General features: G+C 36.2%; 1 protein-coding gene across 2 annotated transcripts in view; it reads left to right on the top strand.

The window, feature by feature from the left end:
* LOC124594910 (sodium-independent sulfate anion transporter-like) overlaps nucleotides 1-22,636 on the top strand; it is a 292,649-nt gene that overhangs the window by 255,649 nt on the left and 14,364 nt on the right. For both annotated transcript variants that reach the window (XM_047133390.1, XM_047133391.1), the window contains exons 8-10: nucleotides 6,423-6,563; nucleotides 11,098-11,243; nucleotides 19,323-19,500. In XM_047133390.1, the coding sequence (XP_046989346.1) occupies nucleotides 6,423-6,563; nucleotides 11,098-11,243; nucleotides 19,323-19,500 (465 nt within the window). The remainder of the gene's footprint in view (nucleotides 1-6,422; nucleotides 6,564-11,097; nucleotides 11,244-19,322; nucleotides 19,501-22,636) is intronic.

The raw sequence follows: 22,636 nt of genomic DNA on the forward strand, positions 1-22,636 counted from the left end.
ATGGCATGCAGGAAAAACGAGCACTTAAATTTTTCTGTGTGAGCCCTGATTTATTTTATCATGATGATCATTTATTGCTATGTAGGTGGGTGCCAACAGAATGTTTTCACAATTGGAGAAGAAAACTGGTGATTGAAATTTCATGAGAATGTCCCGTCGCAATGAAAAACACCTTTATTTTAATGATTGCCACTCCAATTCACATATCATGTCTGTGGCACTATCTCCCCTATTTTGCAATAATACAAAATGAGCTGGCCTTCTTTGTACTTTTTCGAGGTCATCCGTCAGTCCCCCCTGATGCAGATTCCACACCGCACAGCAATACTCCAGAACAGAGCAGAAAAGCATGGTGTAAGCAGTCTCTTTAGTAGACTTGTTGCACCTTCTAAGTGTTCTGCCAATGAATTGCAGTCTTTGGTTTGCTCCACCCACAACATTATCTATGTGATCATTCCAATTTAGGATATTTGTAATTGTAACCCCTAAGTATTTAGTTGAGTTTACAGCCTTCAGATTTGTGTAACTTGTCACATAATTGAAATTTAGTAGATTTCTTGTAGTACTCATGTGAATAACTTCACACTTTTCTTTATTCAGGATCAATTGCCACTTTTTGCACCATACAGATATCTTTCTGCTCACATGAACAATGATGTGTCATTTTCATCCAGTTGTCTGAACAACCTAGAATCTTCTATACGTTTCTGAGTGGTAGACTTATCTTTCTGGTGAATAACCTACATTTCAATAAATTAATCAAGAAGTGATTCATATTGTCTTCGTAATGTCAGCAGTATCATTAGTGACTGTTACTTTTACCCAGCTCTCCAGTAACACCATTCTTGACAGCCTATTGCATTTGTTGTTTGATTGCAGATTATGAGATATATTATTGTATGTGATTTATAACTGTTTTATGAATTCTGATTTTTTTATTGAAACTAATGAAGTCTATATGTTTCACTGGACTTTGATTTTTCATAAAGGATCGTTACTGAAGGTCTTATCTTGAGGTTAGAAGAAACCACCAATGTATACATTAATTGACTGAGTCACTGATTTATTTATTCATCCACATTGCAATATACACTGTATAGATGTTTTTAGTGGTTGATATAATACTTCCTATTGAAGTACATGTTTTCTTACATTTTTATAGTTCTTATATTTAATCACTTAGCATGTCTCAACATCATATACTGTTATGTAATACATCTTGTTGGACATACAGTTATATATTGCAGTTTAAGAGATTATATTAGATTCAGTTTTTGTTCCATGGATCCAAAAATGAGATGATTCTCATGGGTGGGGAAAATGTCAGGAAGTATAACATAAAAAACACAGAACATTTGAATATAATACACACCTCCCTGATCGTTTGTCAGGAGACAGTCAATATCTGTGAATACATTACAGTAAACTGGAACTGCTAATATTTACAAAATTAATACACTGTCAGAATGAAAAATAGTTATGCACTCTTAATTGATTGACTGTTGTGACCAAGTGCTGTCAAAACTGAAATCTGACAGACATTTTTATATAAATTAGGCTAAAAGTTCCTATTAAGATATACATCTATAGAGTAGAAGGAGTGGTCTACCAAGAAGTCTTCCAGACTGTGTTTAAACTGTGCTTTATCTGAAACCAAGTTTTTAATGGTTGCTGGCAATTTATTGAAAATGTGTGTTCCTTAATACTGGACACCATTTGGGACCACAATTTGTGATTTTATGTCTTTATGAGAGTGTTCTCCTTCCTAGTATTGATACTATGTATTGATCTATTGGTTGGAAATAGAGACATACTATTTGCCACAAACTTTATTAAGGAATAAATATGCTGTGAAGCAGTGGTTAGAATACCCAGTTAAGTGAACAGGTTTCTACACGATGTTCTTGAATTTACACCACAAATGAGTCTTATTACATGCTTTTGTACTCTAAAAACTTACCCGAGAATATGATCCCATATGCATAATAGAATGAAAGTGAGCAAAGAATGTAAGTATTTTGTATCTATATCTCGTATATCTGACACCATTCCCATTGCAAATACAAACCTGTTTAGGTGCTTCAACAGTTCTGTGGTATACTGTTCACAAACAAATTCATTATCAAGTTGGAATTCCAGAAATTTAACATTGTCAATCTCTTCTGTCTGGATGTTTACATATGTTATACACATGCTGGAAGGAAATCTCTTACAGGTTCTTAACTGCACATAGTGGCTCTTTTCAAAGTTTAATGACTGTGAATTAGATTTAAACCATTTATCAGTACCAGTGAAAATTTGATTAGCAGCCATTTCTAAATCTGCACTTGACTTTCTATTTATTGCAATGTTTGTATCATCTGCAAACAAAACAAAAATAGCATCTGGCACTGTAACAGACAAGACGTCATTAGTGTACACAAGAAAAAGTGACAGACTCAAGATGGAGCCTTTAGGAGCACCATATTTAATTAATTCCCAATCAGATGAAGACTGATTGCTTACTATATGTAGGTATTTCACAATGATACCCTTCATTTCCTGTTAGTCTGGCAAGGATTGAATCATTTTGCAGCATTGCTGCTGACATCATAATATTCTAATTTATTTAAGATAATGCAGTGATTCACACAGTCAAAGGCTTTTTGACAGCCATAGAAATTCCAGTAGCCTCTAATTGTTATCTAATGAATTGAGTACATTCTCACAGTACATGTAAAAAGCCTTCTCTATATCAGAACCCTTAAGGAACCAAAACTGTGATTTGGACAATATATTTTTTGCAGTCAGATGCTTAGAAAGATGCTTGAACACCTTTATAAATATTTTTGCAAAGTCTGGGAAAAGTGAAATTGGTCAATAGTTTGACAGTATTTCTTTATCGCACTTCTTGTAAAGAGAAGTGGAAACACTTCATCATCCTCTTTGAAGGCGCAAACACTGCATCTACCCTTTTGAAAGCCGCACTGGCACATGCTAATAACACTGTTCCTAACTAGGTGTTCATTAACTCTAGCATGCATTTATTTTTTCTAGTATTTTAGAGAAACTGTTAATAATAAACAGGATGGTAGTTAGTGAACTCAGTCTTATCATCCTTTTTGTATAGGGGCTTGACAATGGCATACTTGAGTCTTCCACGAACAATGCCTTGTTGAATTGAGTGATTAAAAATATCATTTATCCATAGATCTAAATACTTCATTAAATTATTAGATGCATTATCCACCCCTTTGGAATTCTTACTTTTTAGAGACCAGATAACCATTTGAATTCCTCTACAGTGACAGGATCAACATAAACAATTTGATAGTTCTTCTCACTCAAAAGTATTCTGTTCTGTTAGAAAGCTGTTCTTGATGAGTTTATATTTTGTTTGTAGTATTACACTGCAAAACTGGATCAACCAGGGTACCATTACTTACTGCTTTGGATCTCATGGACAAATGAAATGAGCTGAGTTTCATAAAAGCAGTATTAGTAGAATTCATGTTGACTTTGACAGGGGAGACATTTGCTCTTTAAGACTGTTACAATATACAAGCATAAAATGGGTTCCATAATTTTATAGTGAGTGACCAGTTGAACACCTCTTGAAAATAGGAATGACGGTGCATTTTTCCAACCCTTGATTGCTGCAGTAACCTATGGTAAACTGTTGTGAGAAAAGGAGCTACTTCTGTCATATAATACTAGGTTTTTGCATAAGTTAATAGCATTTTTTCATAAATTCAATAATCACAACTGATACACCTGACTTTAATCATTAATAATATAGTCTCCTTCACTGTTTATAATAGTCTGCCAATGCTGGATAACTTTCGATGCTGCAACAGTAGAAATTTTGTGGTTTTGAGGCAAAGAACTCATCCAACCAGGTCTGGAGTGCCTTTTCATCTGGAAAGGAGGCTCATTGAAGGCTGTTAAACAGAAGCAGAAAAAGTGTAAATCTAAGAGTGTGATGTCAAGTGAATGACATTGGTGTGGAATGACTTCCCAACCCATCTTCTGTACAGCATTTTTTGACAGTCTAGCAGAATGCAGGCAGGTGTTATCATGGAGTAACATCATTTCACATAGTCTTTCTGGTGAAACCCACTGATTTTTGTGATTTTGGCTTAGAGCATGAGGTACCCATACAACCAGCTTTCAAACCTTCCCCATTGTATGCAAATGGGGCAGGATGGTGGAATGATCACAGTTCATCACACATGCCAGTTCTTGTGTACACTGACATGGACATTGTGGATTAATGCATTTACACAGTCTTCATGAAACCCCAAAGTTCTTCCTAAACATGGAGAATCACTAATGTCAAAACAATACTCCTTAAAACAAGAAAACCAGTTTCTTGCTATGCTTTGTCAAGGGGCATTTCCCCATACATAGCATAAATTTTTCTGGCTGCCTCTGCTGCTGTCACCCCTCTACTGAACTCAAACAGAACAATATATCAGAAATGTTCTGATTTCTCCATTGGCACTCCATTTTCTAGTGCCCACAACTCCACTCACTACCTCCAAATGACAAAATGACAATACATTAACTCAAATAGCAACAGTCAAGTACAAATAAAAATGACAATTGATGAATAAACCCATAGCAACTGAAATACCAACATTCAAAAACACTATGAACTTATGCACCAACCTAATACATACATCGTGATTCACAAATATATGCAAATACGCACATCAAAAAAAGTTTTGCATCACCCCGGTTCCCATAATTCCTGAAGATAGACGTTGACTGTGGATATTGTATCCAGACACAATCCCTTTGACTGTTCAGAGATTTCACTAAACCCACCCAAAGATGTAAACAACAATGCATGAACAGTGCCATGAGATGGAGGCGGTCCTACAGCCAATTAGTTGCAGATATTACACCAGGAAGGAAGTACACGGCTTGTGTTGTCTGTAGTTCAACCATGCCTGGACGGTCAGTACTGCAGTTTTATCGTGTCTGCATTGTTACTTTGTGCCAGGAAGGGCTCTCAACAAGGGAAGTGTCCAGGCATCTCAGAGTGAACCAAAACGATGTTGTTTGGACATGGAGGAGATACAGAGAGACAGGAACTGTCAATGACATGCCTCGCTCAGGCCACCCAAGGTGGATGACCGCTACCTATGGATTATGACTCAGAGGAACCCTGACAGCAACATCACCATGTTGAATAATACTTTTTGTGCTGCCACAGGACGTCGTGTTATGACTCAAACTGTGTGTAATAGGCTGCATGATGCACAACTTCACACCCAACATCCATGGCAAGATCCATATTTACAACCATGACACCATGCAGCATGGTACAGATGGGCCCAACAACCTGCCGAATGGACTCCTCAGGATTGGCATCACATTCTCTTCACCAATGAGTGTCGCATATGTCTTCAACCAGAGAATCATCGGAGATGTGTTTGGAGGCAACCCTGTTAGGCTGAACGACTTACACACTCTGTCCAGAGAATGCAGCAAGGTCGAGGTTCCCTGCTGTTTTGGGGTAGCATAGTGTGGGGCTGATGTACGCAGCTGGTGGTCATGGAAGGCGCCGTAACGGCTGTACAATATGTGAATGTCATCCTCCGACCGATAGTGCAACCATATCGGCAGCATATTGGCAAGGCATTTGTCTTCATGGATGACAATTCATGCCCCCATTGTGCACAAAGATACATTTAAGATAAAGTAAAACAATAGAAGCTCCTACATGTCAAAGTACCTTTTTCATGTTGTCAAAATACTGTTAAGTGTGTAGGTTACATTTTCCATATCTTGTGTTCACAATGAATATTATGATGAGTGGCATGTCATTTGTATAACAGTGCCACATATTTCATTAAAATAATACTTTTAAGGCTGCATTTTGCTGGTTTGCAGACATATATTTGATTAATTAATCTAATGTAATCAGATAGATAAAAAAAATCTGCTTATCAAGCAGCAGCAGGAGAAAACACACATATAGAATCTATTTTTTTCGTTTATAAACACACTCTCTAAAATGAAATTACATAAAAATAAAAATTTAAAACAATCATACTTCCCATACAGCAGCAAATTTACAAAAAGTCATAGTTATGACCTAGACCCGTCAAGTTACATATCCCATTCCATTTTCACTTTCTGTTCGATATGTTATTGGTTTTCTAATCTAGTTGTTTCTATAACCTATATTTACTTGTGCTGCCACTGCCATAGTTCTATAGACTATTCCTTGGCTCTTTCATTCCTGCCTTAATTATTTAATTACAGCATTTGACCTCAAATATCAACATCCAATATTTTACATGGTTACTGTACTCCAATCAAAAAGTAATGCTATTACACAATATGTTTAAATGGTAGTATTTTTTATTGTTTCTGTCAATCGTATGGGCATTTCTAGAAACCTAATAACTCAGCATTTTTATTCATTCCAGGAATACTTGTAATTATGGCTCTCAGTCTTCTGACTCCACATTTTTACTACATCCCAAAGGCTACTTTGTCATCAGTTATTATCTGTGCAGTTATATTTATGATTGAAGTAGATATTCTTCCTTCATTATGGCGATCAAACAGTAAGTTTTACCTTATTAACAACTTATAGTTTTACAGTGTTTAACAACACACATTACTGCTACAATGAATTAGTTCTGACTTATTTCATATGGAAAATTAATGTTTATGGTCTGATGTGCTTTCTAGATATGAGATATAATTTTAACTTCAGCACTTCTCTGTTGCCATCTTCAGATCTATGTTTACATAATTACAAACTCTTCTCCTTCAGTACAGTAAGTGGTGCTCTACACAGTAAGTCCATGTTGGTATCGTGAGCTACACTAGAAGTCAGCATGTCAATTTTAAAATAACAATTATGTACATACACAGTATTGGACCAGTTACAAGTGCTCTCATTCACCACCACTTTTCAACTCGGCATAATAACTAGTATGTATGTAGCTATTATTTTTAAATTGACAGGATGACTTCTAGTCCAGCTCATGATACCAACACAGACATACATTGTAGAGCACTACTCATTGTACTGTAGGAGAAGATTGAATAATGATGTTAACATAGATCCAAAGATAGCAATGGAGAATTGCCAAACCCAGTAATCTATATGAATAAATGATTTTAGCAGTCTTGGCAGTTGAAAATTTATTCAGTGTTCATTAAGGATACAGGGTACTTACAAATGGTGGAAAAATTGAAATTTTTTATGACTTTTTTTAATGAAAAATGACCTATATATACCAAATTTTAAAGCTACAATCATGTATACCAGCCCCTTTATTTCTGTTACAGAAACCAGTATTATTTTGAAAAGAACTGTGAACGTTCTGTTTCCAGTGATTATATGTATGGTACATTGTATATGTTGGTAACAGTGCAGGTTTCTAGTGTCTGTAAATGCTTATCTTTGCTACTATTTACTTTTGTTTCGCTGAAGCAGTTTGTTCACGTGTTTCTGAATTGTTTGTTGCCCAAGTGCTACACATATATATGGAAGTACATATCCTTTAGCGTGCAATAAATATGAACTATGCCACACATCAAGAAATTCAATAAAAGGAAATTCTGTGGTAACCAGTTCACAGACAAAGCAAGCCACACTGTTGAAAGTAACCTATGTATCAGTTCTTAAGGGAAGAAACTCCCACATGGCACGCCTCCTGGTGATTCAATTTTTTGTATTAACAGTCAAGCTGTTTGTAGCAAATTTGTTGTTGTTGATGTGGGCACCTTATCTTCTTTAATAAAGGAAGTGGACTGAGCAAGGTAGCACAGTGGTTAGCACACTGGACTTGCATTCAGAAGGATGACAGTTCAATCCCGCGTCCAACCATCCTGATTTAGGTTTTCCGTGATTTCCCTAAATTGCTTCAGGCAAATGCCAGGATGGTTCCCTTGAAAGAGCAGGGCCGACTTCCTTCCCTAACCTGATGAGACTGATGACCTCGCTGTTTGGTCTCCTCCCCCAAACAACCCAACCCAAAGGAAGTGGCGAAACGTAAACAATGTGATAGTGTAGGCTGTCTGGAAATAACTGAACAACAAAGTAGCAGGAAGGGTTTAGTATCAAAATTAGTTGTTCTGTGTAGATCCTGTAGTAAATGTACCTCGAAAATGACTTTGAACATTGTGCATAATTCATATTATGTGAATTTGAAGCTAGTGTATGCAATGTGTGCAATAGGAAAAGGAAAAAAGGCTGCTCAAACGTTCTGTGATTTGATGGGCCATCCTCCTCCTCCCAGTAGGTCCAGCAAGTACATGAAAATACTTTTAGGCACCCTGACAGTTGCGTCTAAAGCATGTATGAAATGTGCAGTAGAAGAAAATGTAAATATTAGGGGAACCAAGGACATTCCTGTTGCATTTGATGGGACATGGCAATGTAGAGGACATTGTTCCTTGAATGGTGTTGTAAGTGTTACTTCTCTGGATAATGGAAAAGTTGTTGATGTTGAGTGCTTATCTAAGTACTGCCACATCTGAAACTTCCTGGCAGATTAAAACTGTGTGCCCGACCGAGACTCGAACTCGGGACCTTTGCCTTTCGTGGGCAAGTGCTCTACCAACTGAGCTACTGAAGCACGACTCACGCCCGGTGCTCACAGCTTTACTTCTGCCAGTACCTCATCTCCTACCTTCCAAACTTTACAGAAGCTCTCCTGCGAACCTTGCAGAACTAGCACTCCTGAAAGAAAGGATATTGCAGAGACATGGCTTAGCCACAGCCTGGGAGATGTTTCCAGAATGAGATTTTCACTCTGCAGCGGAGTGCACTGATATGACACTTCCTGGCAGATTAAAACTGTGTGCCCGACCGAGACTTGAACTCGGGACCTTTGCCTTTCGCGGGCAAGTGCTCTACCAAAGCTGTAAGCACTGGGCGCGAGTCGTGCTTCGGTAGCTCAGTTGGTAGAAAGGTCCCAAGTTCGAGTCTCGGTCGGGCACACAGTTTTAATCTGCCAGGAAGTTTCATATCAGCGCACACTCTGCTGCAGAGTGAAAATCTCATTCTGGAAACATCTCCCAGGCTGTGGCTAAGCCATGTCTCTGCAATATCCTTTCTTTCAGGAGTGCTAGTTCTGCAAGGTTCGCAGGAGAGCTTCTGTAAAGTTTGGAAGGTAGGAGACGAGGTACTGGCAGAAGTAAAGCTGTGAGCACCGGGCGTGAGTCGTGCTTCGGTAGCTCAAGTGGTAGAGCACTTGCCCGTGAAAGGCAAAGGTCCCGAGTTCGAGTCTCGGTCGGCCACACAGTTTTAATCTGCCAGGAAGTTTCATATCAGCGCACACTCCGCTGCAGAGTGAAAATCTCATTCTGGAAACTGCCACATCTGCCATGGTAACACTGAAGGACATATTGAACATCAGTGTTCTAAGAATTATGATGGTTACTGTGGAGGTATGGATTGTGATGGAGCTACAAAAATATTTCAGAGGTCGGTGCCTGTTTATAACATTAGATATACAAAGTACCTAGGCGACGGGGACTCTAAAGCTTTCAATAAAATTAATGAGTTCAATGTTTATGGTGATACCTTGGTAACAAAACTGGAGTATTGTGGACATGTGCAAAAGAGGATGTGTGCTAGATTGGGGAAGCTATGGAGAGAAATGAAAGGAAAGTTGCTATCTGATGGAAAACTCCATCTGGCCGAGGCAGATTGACAGAAACTGAAATAGACCTTCATCAGAGTTATTATGGACTGGCCATTAGATGAACTGCACCTCTGAATGATGTTACAGCAATGAGAAAAGCTGTATGAGCCACCTACTTTCAAAAGTTATCTGCAGATGACCACCCTGTTCATAGACTTTGCCCTAAAGGAGCAGATTCTTGGTGTGGTTACCAAAAATCAAAAGAAAGTGGTCAAATATACCATCATAAGCATTCTCTTCCTGAGTCTGTTATGAATCAAATAAAACCAATTTTTAGAGGCCTGAGTGACCCTGTTTTGCTTAGTAAATGTCTTCATGAGGGCACTCATAATACAAATAAAAGTTTTAACCATTGCATATCGGAAAGATAACCCAAGAATGTTTTTATAGGTCTAAATACATTAAAAGTTGGAGTACTAGATGTAGTGATATGTTTCAATGGTGGATTGATAGGAAGGTTGGAAGTCCTGAGAAATTTAGGCATAAAATGTGGCTCTAATATGGAAGATCAATTGCTTGCGTGTGACAGACAACAGGTGCATGAAGCTAAAAGATTCGCTCTTCAACTTACTAAAGAAGCAAGAAGTGCTAAAAGAAATGCCAAGAGGAATCTTGAAGATGAAGAAATGCTGCAGGATGAAGACTATGCTTCGGAATGTTCCGAGGCACAGTTTAATTGGACTCATATCTTCATTCACAATTTCCCACAAGTTTTATTTTGCAGAATTCAGGTACAAATGTTTCCTAAAGTTTATAAAGCTTTGCTCTAATGTTTTTCTGTAGCTGGCAATAGTTCATACTTATATAGTAGACCTAAGCTTTATTGCAGAATCATCTAAATTATAGAAAAAATAACATTTTTATTAGGAAAAAAATTATAAAAATTAAAATGTAAGATGTGATATTTTTTATCCTTGTAATATATGTAGTAGGTGGAATTAAATAGGTCTAGTACCTCAGCCATCATGTCATGCATATCTGGTAAAAACCTGAATGTATAATATTGGGTTACATGGTACCTCAATTTGAGGAAGCATGTTGAAAGAAAAATTGCATCAATTTCTTTGTAATTTTTTAATGACCCTAAGCAGGTTCAAAAATATTCAAAATACTTTAATTTGCTTAGAAAGTGTGCTGCATTACCTGATATCAACAAAAAATCTGTAAAATATATACATATAAACAGTGCTTGAAAGAAATACTTGTTGATTTTTACATAATATTGAGCTGGAAAAGTACCCTTTATCCTTAACAACACAATAATTTAAAAGACAGAATAGCATAATGGCTCATGCTAATATTCCATAGGATTTTGCTGTACATGGAATGGAAAAAAAGGGATTCAAAATTATTTATATAAAGGAAAGTCTAGTTAAGATTTTGAGAACAATTATATTCTGCATCTATGCTAATTATTTTTTATGATTCTGGTTTTCAGAGAGAGATCTCATCCCCTTATTTGTGACATTCATTGCATGTCTATGGCTTGGAGTTGAAATTGGAATTGTTATTGGAATTGCAGTTGACATTGCTATTCTCCTGTACTTCAATGCTAGACCACGTGTCACAGTGGAAAAACTGAAGGTTTGTCTATATTATTAGTAGTTTGTGTTCCCACTTTTGAATTAACATTCAGATTTTTTATTTGCTGTTGGCCACTTGTAGTAGCATAGATTTTACACTGATGACATGATAGCTACAATATCAATCACTATATTAATTAATTTTCACATTACATCTACAAATTATTTATCCTACATTAACCAAATGTGCAGAATTGCAATCATAATCTTAAAATTCAATTTCTGAACTACAAGTATCCAATCCAGGTGTGGCCATGAACTGTAGAATGGACTATCTGTTAACCAGTTGTACAAGTTACTTTTAAAATCATGAACCAAAGTTAGTGTCCAGTCCCTAATGAATAAGACAGGAACTGAAATTGACGGTAGCAAAGCAAAAACTGAAATGCTTAACTGTGTTTTCAAATGTTCCTTTTAAAATTAAAATGCAGGAAAATTGCACCAATTTAATTCCTGTGCCTCTAAAAGCTGAGTGAAATTAGAATTAATGTCAGTGGTATTGAGAAACAGCTGAAACTGTTAAAACTGAAAAAAACTCTAGAGCCCAAAGGAATCGCTATCAGATTCTACACTGAATATGCAGCTGAGTTAGCCCCTCCTCTAACTATAATCTATTATAAAAACTGTGCCCAGTAGTTGAAGAAAGCTCAGGTCACACCCATCTATGAGAAGGATAATAGAAGTGATCCATAAAACTACCATCCAATATCCTTGGCACTGGTTTGTTGTAGAATCTTAGAATATATTCTGAGCTCAAACAAAATGAGGTGTTTTGAACAGAATGACCTCATCCATAGCAACTGGCATGGATTCGAAATACATTGGTCATTTGAAACCCAACTCGCACTTTTCTTATGTGAAACCATTGGATCAAAGTAGTCAAGAAGATACAGTATTTCTTGCTTCCCGAAAACAGTTTGACTCAGTACCACACCTACACTTATTGTCAAAGGTTCAGGACAGGATTTAGGACATTTTGGTAGGGAGGACACAGCACATTATCTTGAATGGAGAGTAATCTGCAGATGTAGAAGTAACTTCAGGTGTGCCCCAAGAAGTGCTTCTGTTCATGTTGTATATTAATGACCTTGCAGCCAATATTAATAATAACCTGAGAAATTTTCCTGATGATGCGGTTATCTATAATGAAGTATTGTCTGAATGAATCTGCAGAAATAATCAGTATAATGTAATTGGATAGATAAAAAAATCTACTCACCAAGTGGTGGCTGAAGAACACACATACAAAAAGGTTTAAGATATGCAAGCTTTCAGAGCCAGTGGCTCTAAGTTAAACTTTTTTGTATGTGTGTGTTCTCCTGTTGCCACTTGATGAGTAGATTTTTTTGTCTATCCAGATACATCATATTGTCAAAAATTGATTATCTTCATTGCATACATATTCAGTCAGATCTTTATAAGCAAAGATTGGAAACTTGCTTTAAATGTTCAGAAATGTAAAATTGTGTACTTCACAAAATGAAAAAAAATGTTGTATCCTATGACTATACATCAGTGACTCAACTCATACAATACCTGGGTGTAACACTTTGTAGAGATATGAAATATAATGATCACATAGGCTCAGTTGCGGATAAAGCAGTTTATTGGTTGAATGCTGGGAAGTGTAATCAGGCTATAAAGGAGATTGCTTACAAATCACTTGTGTGATGTATTCTAGAATACTGCTCAAGTGTGTGGGACCTGTACCAAATAGGGCTAACATGGAATATTGAACATATACAGAGAAGAGCAGTACAAATGGTCACAGGTTTGTTTGACCCATGAGAGAGTGTTACCAAGATTCTGAAAAAACTGTACTGGCAGACTCTTGAGATAGGCACAAATTAACCCAAGAAAGGCTACTAAACAGATTTCAAGAACCAGCTTTAAATGATGGCTTTAGGAATATGCTACAACCCAATACATAATACTCACATAGGGATCATGAAGACAAGAATGGAGGGATTCAAACAATAATCCTTACCACACTCCGTACATGAATGGACTGGGGACAAATATGACTTTTACAATGGGACATACCATCTAACATGCATTTCAAGTTGGTTTGCAGAGTGTAGATGTAGCTGTAGATCAGGCCTTATCACTGTCAATATTTTGATCTTAGCAAATAAAGGACAGTAGTGCTCCCTTCGACTGACATTACACATTATTCATAGCACCTCTTTCTCAATTAGTAGTTCATCACTGACATGACATGAGTGACCCCACAGCAACAGCCCATAACATATGCAAGACTGAAAAAGTCTAAAGTAAGCTGCCCTAAGATATTTTTTACTTACTAGATTAGCTAATTTCCAAATGAGACAGGACACCCATGATATCAGACATTTTTAATGTGGGGTTGCCAGTTTTGTTGGGATCAACGTGTACAGATTTTGATTCTATGTCTTTAGCTACTCTCAGCTGCAGATGCTGAGGTTTCTCTGGATTATACAGTAGTTTTTTTAGATGAAAACAAGCTCGGCATTAAGGAAAGAGTGTCCTGTGAATTCTGGTGCAACCTTGGCATATCTTGATCTGTGGTGATTAAAACTGTATCATCCACATCACTGATAACTGCCTGAAGCTCAACATAATGTTGCAAATTGTTAATTGCAACAGTGAAGAAGAATAGTACAAGGGCAGACATGATTTCTTTATGGAACAATGCCTATTTTGAATTAACACTAATTTCTCCCATTATTTAGATAAGAGTCAATTATGCTAGTGCTGTATTATTTATTCCATAATACTGTAGTTTGACTAGTAAGATGACAAATGGATACAGGCAAATGCCTTACACAAACTGCATAGCTCAAGAGGGTCCACATTCTTATTTTCAAATGCAATTAATGTCTGACAAATAATTTCAAGAACTGCGGAAGTGGTATTTTTCCTTGTTGAAACTCATGTTGTCTATTAGAAAGAAGGTTATGTTTTTTCAAAGTAGTTACTAAGCTTTTTGTTAAAAATTGCTTCAGATATTTTGGATAAGAGTGCAACAACAGACATGGTCTGTAGTTCTCAGGAAGATGCTTTTCCCCCTTTTAGTATATGGTATAGATATAACTTTTGAAATTTTGTGCTGGTCGGGAAAAACTCCAAATTCTAGACATTTATCCATAACAAAAGCAAGTGGTTTGCAAACAATGAATATTTTCGTTTTTATTGTGTAGCAGTTTTGATCCCAATGGAATTCATGCCCTCTAAGAAGATGATTAGCAAGTATATTAGTTGCTGATGTGTTCAACTAAGTGTGGGGCAGAGTTTAGATATCAAAAGGGACCAAAGACAGATGCTTGACGCTTTTAGGAAGGTGGAATGACAGTTTCAAAAGTGGCGCCGACCCCTCGTGCCACTTTATATCACTCGATCCCGGGGCAGGCTGGAGCTGCTATGAGCTGCCCAACTCACTTTCCACACATACTTTATTTTGGCCATCTCTGACTGAATGATGCCAGGGGCTGCAATTGCGCCTATGTAAGCATAAAACTGTGCCAGCCCAGTTGGTCAGTGGTTTTTACTCCTGATAACAATGGTGGAAACAACCATCGGAAGCTCAATAATTTTATTTGAACTGATGCAGCTTGAAAACTGAGAAGATTTTATTAGAATTGAATTCTTGTTGTATTATATCCAAAGGAACCTTGCATTTATTCAGCATTCCTTCTATGTAATTTTCATGCGCAACTTGTTTGGTAAGTTTAAGTATGGTTTTATAATGTTGTTTATATTTCAGGCATTCTTCATAAAAAGTACCATACTACACTGTGCCACATTTGTAGTTCTTTTTATGCATTTTGTCCAGTGGAACCTTCTTTTCACTGATACCAGTGATGTAATCAGTGTACCACTTAACATTTTTACATTTTCCATTTGGTTTAGTACTGTTTTAGTACTTTTCAGTGGTAAGCAAGTGTACCATAACTCAATAGATATCTGAAAGAAATTATTAGAAAGAGTTTCAGCAGGTTAAATACCTACATCATATTCATAAACAAAGTCCCAGTTTGCATTTCTGAGGCAGTCCATGCATAACTTAAAACATTCCTCTTTCTGACCTCTACCCATGTCATGCTTGACTTCTTGTCTGCAGCCACATAATCTGTATCTTACTGTGCATGAAGGTACATGAGGTGTAGTGGATCAATCTGTGGAACATTCCTCTGCTATGTTAACAGCATATACGTATCCTGAGAAATTAACTATAATACTGTCTGAACAGGCATTCTGACATGTAGGTTTATCATTTGTAAAATATAAATTTAATGATCTGAAGAGGTTTAAATATGTTTTTGAGTTAGACCTACCTGAGCCTGTCAATTCTATGTTGAAATGACCACATATTGCAACATCTGCTGTGAGTTTTAAAATTTTTTTCATTTTTTGTTCAAATTTCTCAAAAAATAAATTAACATCACCATTTAGAGATCTAAACAAACTAACAGTTATGATATTCTGGTTGATCAGTCTTTTACAACTAAATTCTCCATATGATTCAGAAGAGTATGACCTTATATCTGTATTACAAAGTTTTATATATTGTCCGATAGATACTGCAACCCCATTTTTGTCCCACCTCTCTACATTATAGCTGCCAGAATGTACTCATTAGCTATAAAAAATCTACTTCATTTTCTGTAACTCAATGTGCTGAGACACAACACATCATTTTTTATCTTGCAAAAGTGTTCTACCTCTAATAATTTATAGCTATTACAGTGAATGTTGACTTGCATGAGGAAAAGAAATTTGCATTTGTTTTGTTTTCTCTCCAAGCCATTAGGAACCTGAGTTTTACATGAAGTATTTGCACTCTGGCTCTGGAACTAACAGCTTACAGTTATCTCTAAAAAAAAGACTGGATGCTCACTCAGTGAATAATTTGCTGAACATAACATATTTGTAATACAATATAATAGAGATAGCTACTTACCATAAAGAAGACATTTTAAGTTGCAGACAGGCACAGTTAAAAAATAATTGCACAAAGCTTTCAGCCACAACCTCCATCAGTAAAAGAGAACACACACCATTCATACACATAAGCAAACACATCTCATCACACACACATGACCACCAACCCTGGCATATAATACACTAGTTAATTTCCTCCTGTAATTGTGTGCCAAAAAGAGCACATTGTATTTATTACTGTATGGACTTTTATTTCAATTGTGTTGCAAAGTCCAAGAAATTTTTCGGTTTTATTGACTGTGTTCTTGCACTGCACTTTGTTGACAAGTTTGTTAGACTGCATCAGATCAGCCTGAATATTTTAGATATTACATAAAATGTACATCTAAAAGAAGAAATGCTCATGAAATGTAGTAAAAAACAGAAAGGGCAATGGATCACTCAACTCAGATATAAGAATTTCAATTGAAGTGGCATTCAAAATATGCAGACAGACAATGACTTATAATGAAGCACACCCTCATCCCCTTTTCTTTTTCTATTCAAGGGAAATTATCTATTCACATATTTGTTCCATTGACCTATTCATGGGGATTAATGTTTAAATATAGAATAAGTGAAGAAATACAACAGCAAAAGGAAATAGCTATTTCACAGTGTATTTGTACATGACATAATAAATAATTATTGTAAATGTTAGTATACCATATTATTAAAGAAATATTTTAACTCTGCTCTGCCTTTGTTCTTAAATGGCTGTACAAAAATTTTGCAATCCATGGGATAATCCCTTATTTGATGAACATTTCCATTTTTTTAGTCACGGTCTTGAGCTCTTGGTTGACTGGTTATCTACTACTGGTACAGTTTAATATTTATATGCGTATACTGTTACTTGTTGATGGTAAAAGGTACTTTTGCATTTAACTAATGGAGATTTACTTTACTCTCTACATTATACATTTGCAGTAATAATCTGTGGTTCCAGGATATACTAGTTTTGCTTCCAACTTACTTTTCTGATCCTTCAAATTACAGTCATCTGTTTCTTAAAAGGAGTTTAAAGCTAAATGTTGTTGTGATTGTACTGGATAGTGGATGGCTAAATAATTGAGAATTGTCAAAATTTTTCAGCATCATGACCACCAGTTCATCTATTCTTAAACATGAACACTATGCAAATTCTTTGCAAATTTGTCATAAGCCATAACATGCCTTTAATGTAATGATTGTAATAGGGTGTGGTATTTTCTAATGCAGAAATTAAATCACGTTTCACATATCACAGTTAGAGGGACTTCCAATCATCATTTTAAATCTGACATCTCAAGACGTTCATCATGTGAATGTCCCATTGGTGGAAACTGCATGTTGCAAGCCTCTGTGCATTACTGATCTCAGTTAATGAATGCTCAACTACAAAACGCCATTGCATAGGTCATTTTACCTTTTCTTTCTACATTGTGGCTTTGGTAAACACTTCATCATAAAACACTAAATCTGAAACTGATTACTCATTGGCTATGTCACTAGATCATTATGCCATTATTGTAAATGTTGAGAAACTGACATGAAGTTGAACAAATGTAGTCCTAAGATTTTTGGCCCATTTCTGTCTGATGAGAAATCTTAATTCATTTCTTCACACACCAGTAATAACATCTTAATTCATTTCTTCACATACTAGTAATAGCATTTCTAGCTGTTTGGAAGAAAAAAGAATACTAACGCAGTTTGTAATTCTTTAGAAACATTTTAAAGTGTGTGAGGTCACTGTTGCTGTATCTTGATCACTATAAGAACAAATACAATTACTGTGAGTAGTGGTAACATATGGTTTAGCATCTCTGGGCTCAACAATGAGTTTTATGGTTGCTTGTTTATGAGCACGCACCATGTGGGAGCTGTTAAATTTGAGTCTACAGATGTTCCCAGTTGTGAACACTCAGTTGGAGGAAGTATCATAAGTTAGCCAAGTAGTGTACTGAATTTTATGTTCACATGTCAGAAGAATATTGAACAGTAACTCACAAATAAGATATGCCACACAAGACTGAAGCAGTAATGAAAAATGAATTTTTTTAAGCAGAGCTCTTGACAAGGGATACAATAAACTAATAATGATGTATCTATTTCTTGTGCTTACTGAACTCCATTTAACCAATTACCAAATAATACAAATGATGATCCACTCCATTATTCACTAAAAGACAAGTCATCATCAATGAAGTGAGCAAGCCAGGGAACTCAGAAGTGGTAGTTTGTACTGTGCATCAATTATTTGTCTGTGATTTTATAAATCACATATTGTGGTGCAGAAATCAGTACTGACTGACAGAAAATTATTCAGGGTAGTAAATCCTTAGATTTCAGTTTTGATATATACGTTTGCTTCAGTAGTTGAATGGTATTTGCTAAATTTCTGAATTATGCTCTGAAAATTCTACAGTTCATTATATCTTTTGCATCTTGTCTTAGACTCATATTTTCATCTTTCCTATAGTCTGACAGATATATTAAATTTCATCATTCCTGGGAGTTGAAACTTTGTATCTGACCTTGTCTCAAGCTCAGATCTCTGCCTTTCATGGGAACTGCCTACCATCAGAGCCATCCTTTATGTCTCTTTGACTGGCCCCAAACTTCAATCAGGAAGTATCTCTCTTCTACTGATACTGTTTTCACAGCAAATACTTTCAATAATTTGTCTTGAAAGAACTCATTGAATTAATAGGCAGACCAGGAACACATAGGCCCTGCAGTGGAAGATAAACAGCAGCTATTTAATACAACTGAGGATGAAGTTTTTTTTAATAGTGACTTTGTTGATATTTATAATTTTACATTTATATTGTATAGCCACAAAAGATACTAAGCAGTACAGTGACAGAAATTTGTTAACTTAGTGTACATATTAAGTTTATGAGAGTTGTTTCTATTGTTAATGGTATACTTTGACTAATTTCACATTCCTAAAGGTTCTTCTTCTTGATAAACAAACCAATGAAACAAGAGCAGTTAGTTCCAGTCTCCTTTTCACCAACATAGTTCACAGAGCACATCCTTGGCAACTTGTAAAATTGTTAATACAGAGCTTGAAATATTTGTATCTGTATGCAACAATTTTTCACTGTTATAAAAATGCAATTCCTATTTTCAGTGTCCACCAGCTGGTCCTGAATATTTGCTGGTGAGACCTGGAGCTGGACTGCTTTTCCCAGCAGTTGATTTTCTACGAGATGCTGTTGCCAAAGCAAGTGCCAATTGTGCTGAAGAAAATTTGCCGGTTGTGATTGACTGTCAGCATGTCCAGCATGCAGACTTCACAGCAGCAAGAGGTATGTTTCAAATATCTAATGACATCATTGCCTGGTTTTGTATATTAGAGATGCAAAAAACATCCCCCTAGTCTGATCTGCTTAAATTACCACTACCAGTATTTATTGCATTACATTAGAGTGATATGCATAGAATTTACAATTCTCAAATTTTGTGCAATTATCTATATTACTAAAATGCTATCCCAGAACCAGTTGCAACTTAGGAGCAACAAAGATTATATTCTCAATATTTCATATAATTATTGACTGAATTTAAATCTTTAAAATGTACTGCTTAAGAGGTATAATCTTATTTTAAAAATTTAACACAATAAGACAAGTAGTACAGTTAGAAACTGACTTCATTCATCCAGTATTTGAGAATGAGAACACTTAGCAACTTCCAGCAGAGATTACACATAATTTCAAACCTTTACCTCCACAAAATTATCGCCGGCCGGAGTGGCCGAGCGGTTAAAGGCGGTACAGTCTGGAACCGCACGACCGCTACGGTCGCAGGTTCGAATCCTGCCTCGGGCATGGATGTGTGTGATGTCCTTAGGTTAGTTAGGTTTAAGTAGTTATAAGTTCTAGGGGACTTATGACCACATCAGTTGAGTCCCATAGTGCTCAGAGCCATTTGAACCATTTTTTGAACAAAATTATCAGTGCAAAAGGATTTATTGCTTACTACATTTTCACCATTCATGCATGACATTTTAATTTATTAACAATATAAGGCAAAAGATACCTACTCACCATAAAGATGACACATTGAGTTGCAGATGGCATAAGTTGTTACACTTTCAGCCAAAGCCTTTTCCAGAAAAGGTAAAACACACACACACATTCATTTCACACAAGTGAGCACGCCACACACACACATGAAGTATTCCGGTCTGAGCTACCAGAGATGGCCGTCATGCGTGTGCGAGGTGTGCTCACTTGCGTGAATGAATGTGTGTGTGTGTGTGTGTGTGTGTGTGTGTGTGTTTCCCTAGAGCTAAACGTGTAACAGTCTTATCATTATGCCTGTTTGCAACTCAATGTGTCATCTTTACAGTGAGTAGCTATTTACCTTTTTTATTATATTGTTGATATTCCAAACTGGAGTTTCCATTATTTGATTTTAATTTGTTGTTTCTTCACTACTGACTCTATTTACAACACAAATTGCAGACATTATCCAGATATACCACTGAATTTCTTTACCTGCAAAATTACATCACTGTACAAAACATATTTCAGGAGATATGAATTGTAAACATTTAGATGTGTGAAACATTACTTTTGGCTTAAAATGCAATAAAACTTTAATTTATTACTTCTTTACTATGAACTCTATTTGCAATACACTTTGCAGGCAACATCTACATATATTACAGAATGTGCCTGCAAAATTATATAATTGTACGTCACATTTCTCATGAGATGTTTTGATATCAAAAACATTTAGATGCATGAAAACTGCACTTTGGTTAAAATGGAGTGCAAAATGTCCTGTTTATATTCGCCCAGTTTTAGCAACTTCCAGCAAACAAAGCATAATTTCAAACCTTTCCTAGGATTTTGCTCACTTACACACTTAAAGGCAAATATTTGACACACTAACTCAGTGATAAAGTAATTGGCCATTTGAGCTGTTTTATACATGGAAATTCACTCATGACACTTCTACGAAAATTTCAGTCTAAATATGTTATGCTAGTGTGTGTGTGTGTGTGTGTGTGTGTGTGTGTGTGTGTGTGTGTGTGTGTGTGTGTGTATGTGTGCGTAGAATAAATTATGGCCATGGAAATAAAAACTGAAGAAATTAATTACGAGAATGAAAGACATAGGCAGTCAGTGTGTTTGGCTAATATGATGAAAAATTATTATCTGGAGAAAACACTGTTTCTTTTTCTTTTCTTTTCCCACCTTCATACCCTTCATGGTTCTTTTTCAATGTAATTCAGGAATCTAATAAGACCAATAAATTAAAGAGATTTTTTTCTGTGCCATCTAGACTGAGAATCATCTCATCACCCTCTTTGATTTACATACATAGAACTAAAAATATTTTCTTTCACTCACATGATAATGAAAAATACTTTATGGTATACAAAGCATATTTCAATAGCAGTGCAGAGACACATGGAAAATACAGGAAACTGAAATTAAAGCAGATGCTTGCAACCATGAGAATTACTTTGTTTTGGTGCCACACAGTGTTACTACTTTCTGCAAATCATTTTGAGACATAATTATCTGAGATCATCACGCAGGGCATTCTTCAAATCTATGTAATATTTGTGTAGCCTGCTCAAACACTATGTTCCACAGCTCACATTATCAGTTTTAACCCTCAAAGATATAGAGAGATTCAAATTATACATTATATTAAAGTTGCCTCCACATAGAATGCCTTTTGTGCTGTTCATTAATAATGAACTATAATTCAACAATGTGATGTATATTATTTAACTAAGACACTCACCATACTTTCCTTTTATTTAATCAACAGAATATCCACTGCATTCAAAAAAGCTGCTTGTTGTCTATTTACAATATTTGTCCTCTGTTCAGCTACTACTAAAAACTAGACAATAATTCATCCACTGTTCAGTTAGTACTAAAAACCAAACAGTAATCTTGATATGCTACTCTATGTTAAATACTAATGGTTGTTATAAACTCTATGAGAAAAGCTTGTTTATAATTAATATCATTTTGTAGAATACTAAAATGGTTTCTCAAACCCAGAATATATACACTCCTGGAAATTGAAATAAGAACACCGTGAATTCATTGTCCCAGGAAGGGGAAACTTTATTGACACATTCCTGGGGTCAGATACATCACATGATCACACTGACAGAACCACAGGCACATAGACACAGGCAACAGAGCACGCACAATGTCGGCACTAGTACAGTGTATATCCACCTTTCGCAGCAATGCAGGCTGCTATTCTCCCATGGAGACGATCGTAGAGATGCTGGATGTAGTCCTGTGGAACAGCTTGCCATGCCATTTCCACCTGGCGCCTCAGTTGGACCAGCGTTCGTGCTGGACGTGCAGACCGCGTGAGACGACGCTTCATCCAGTCCCAAACATGCTCAATGGGGGACAGATCCGGAGATCTTGCTGGCCAGGGTAGTTGACTTACACCTTC

Source organism: Schistocerca americana, chromosome 2 (genome assembly GCF_021461395.2).
Source record: "Schistocerca americana isolate TAMUIC-IGC-003095 chromosome 2, iqSchAmer2.1, whole genome shotgun sequence".
Taxonomy (NCBI): Eukaryota; Metazoa; Arthropoda; class Insecta; order Orthoptera; family Acrididae; genus Schistocerca; species Schistocerca americana.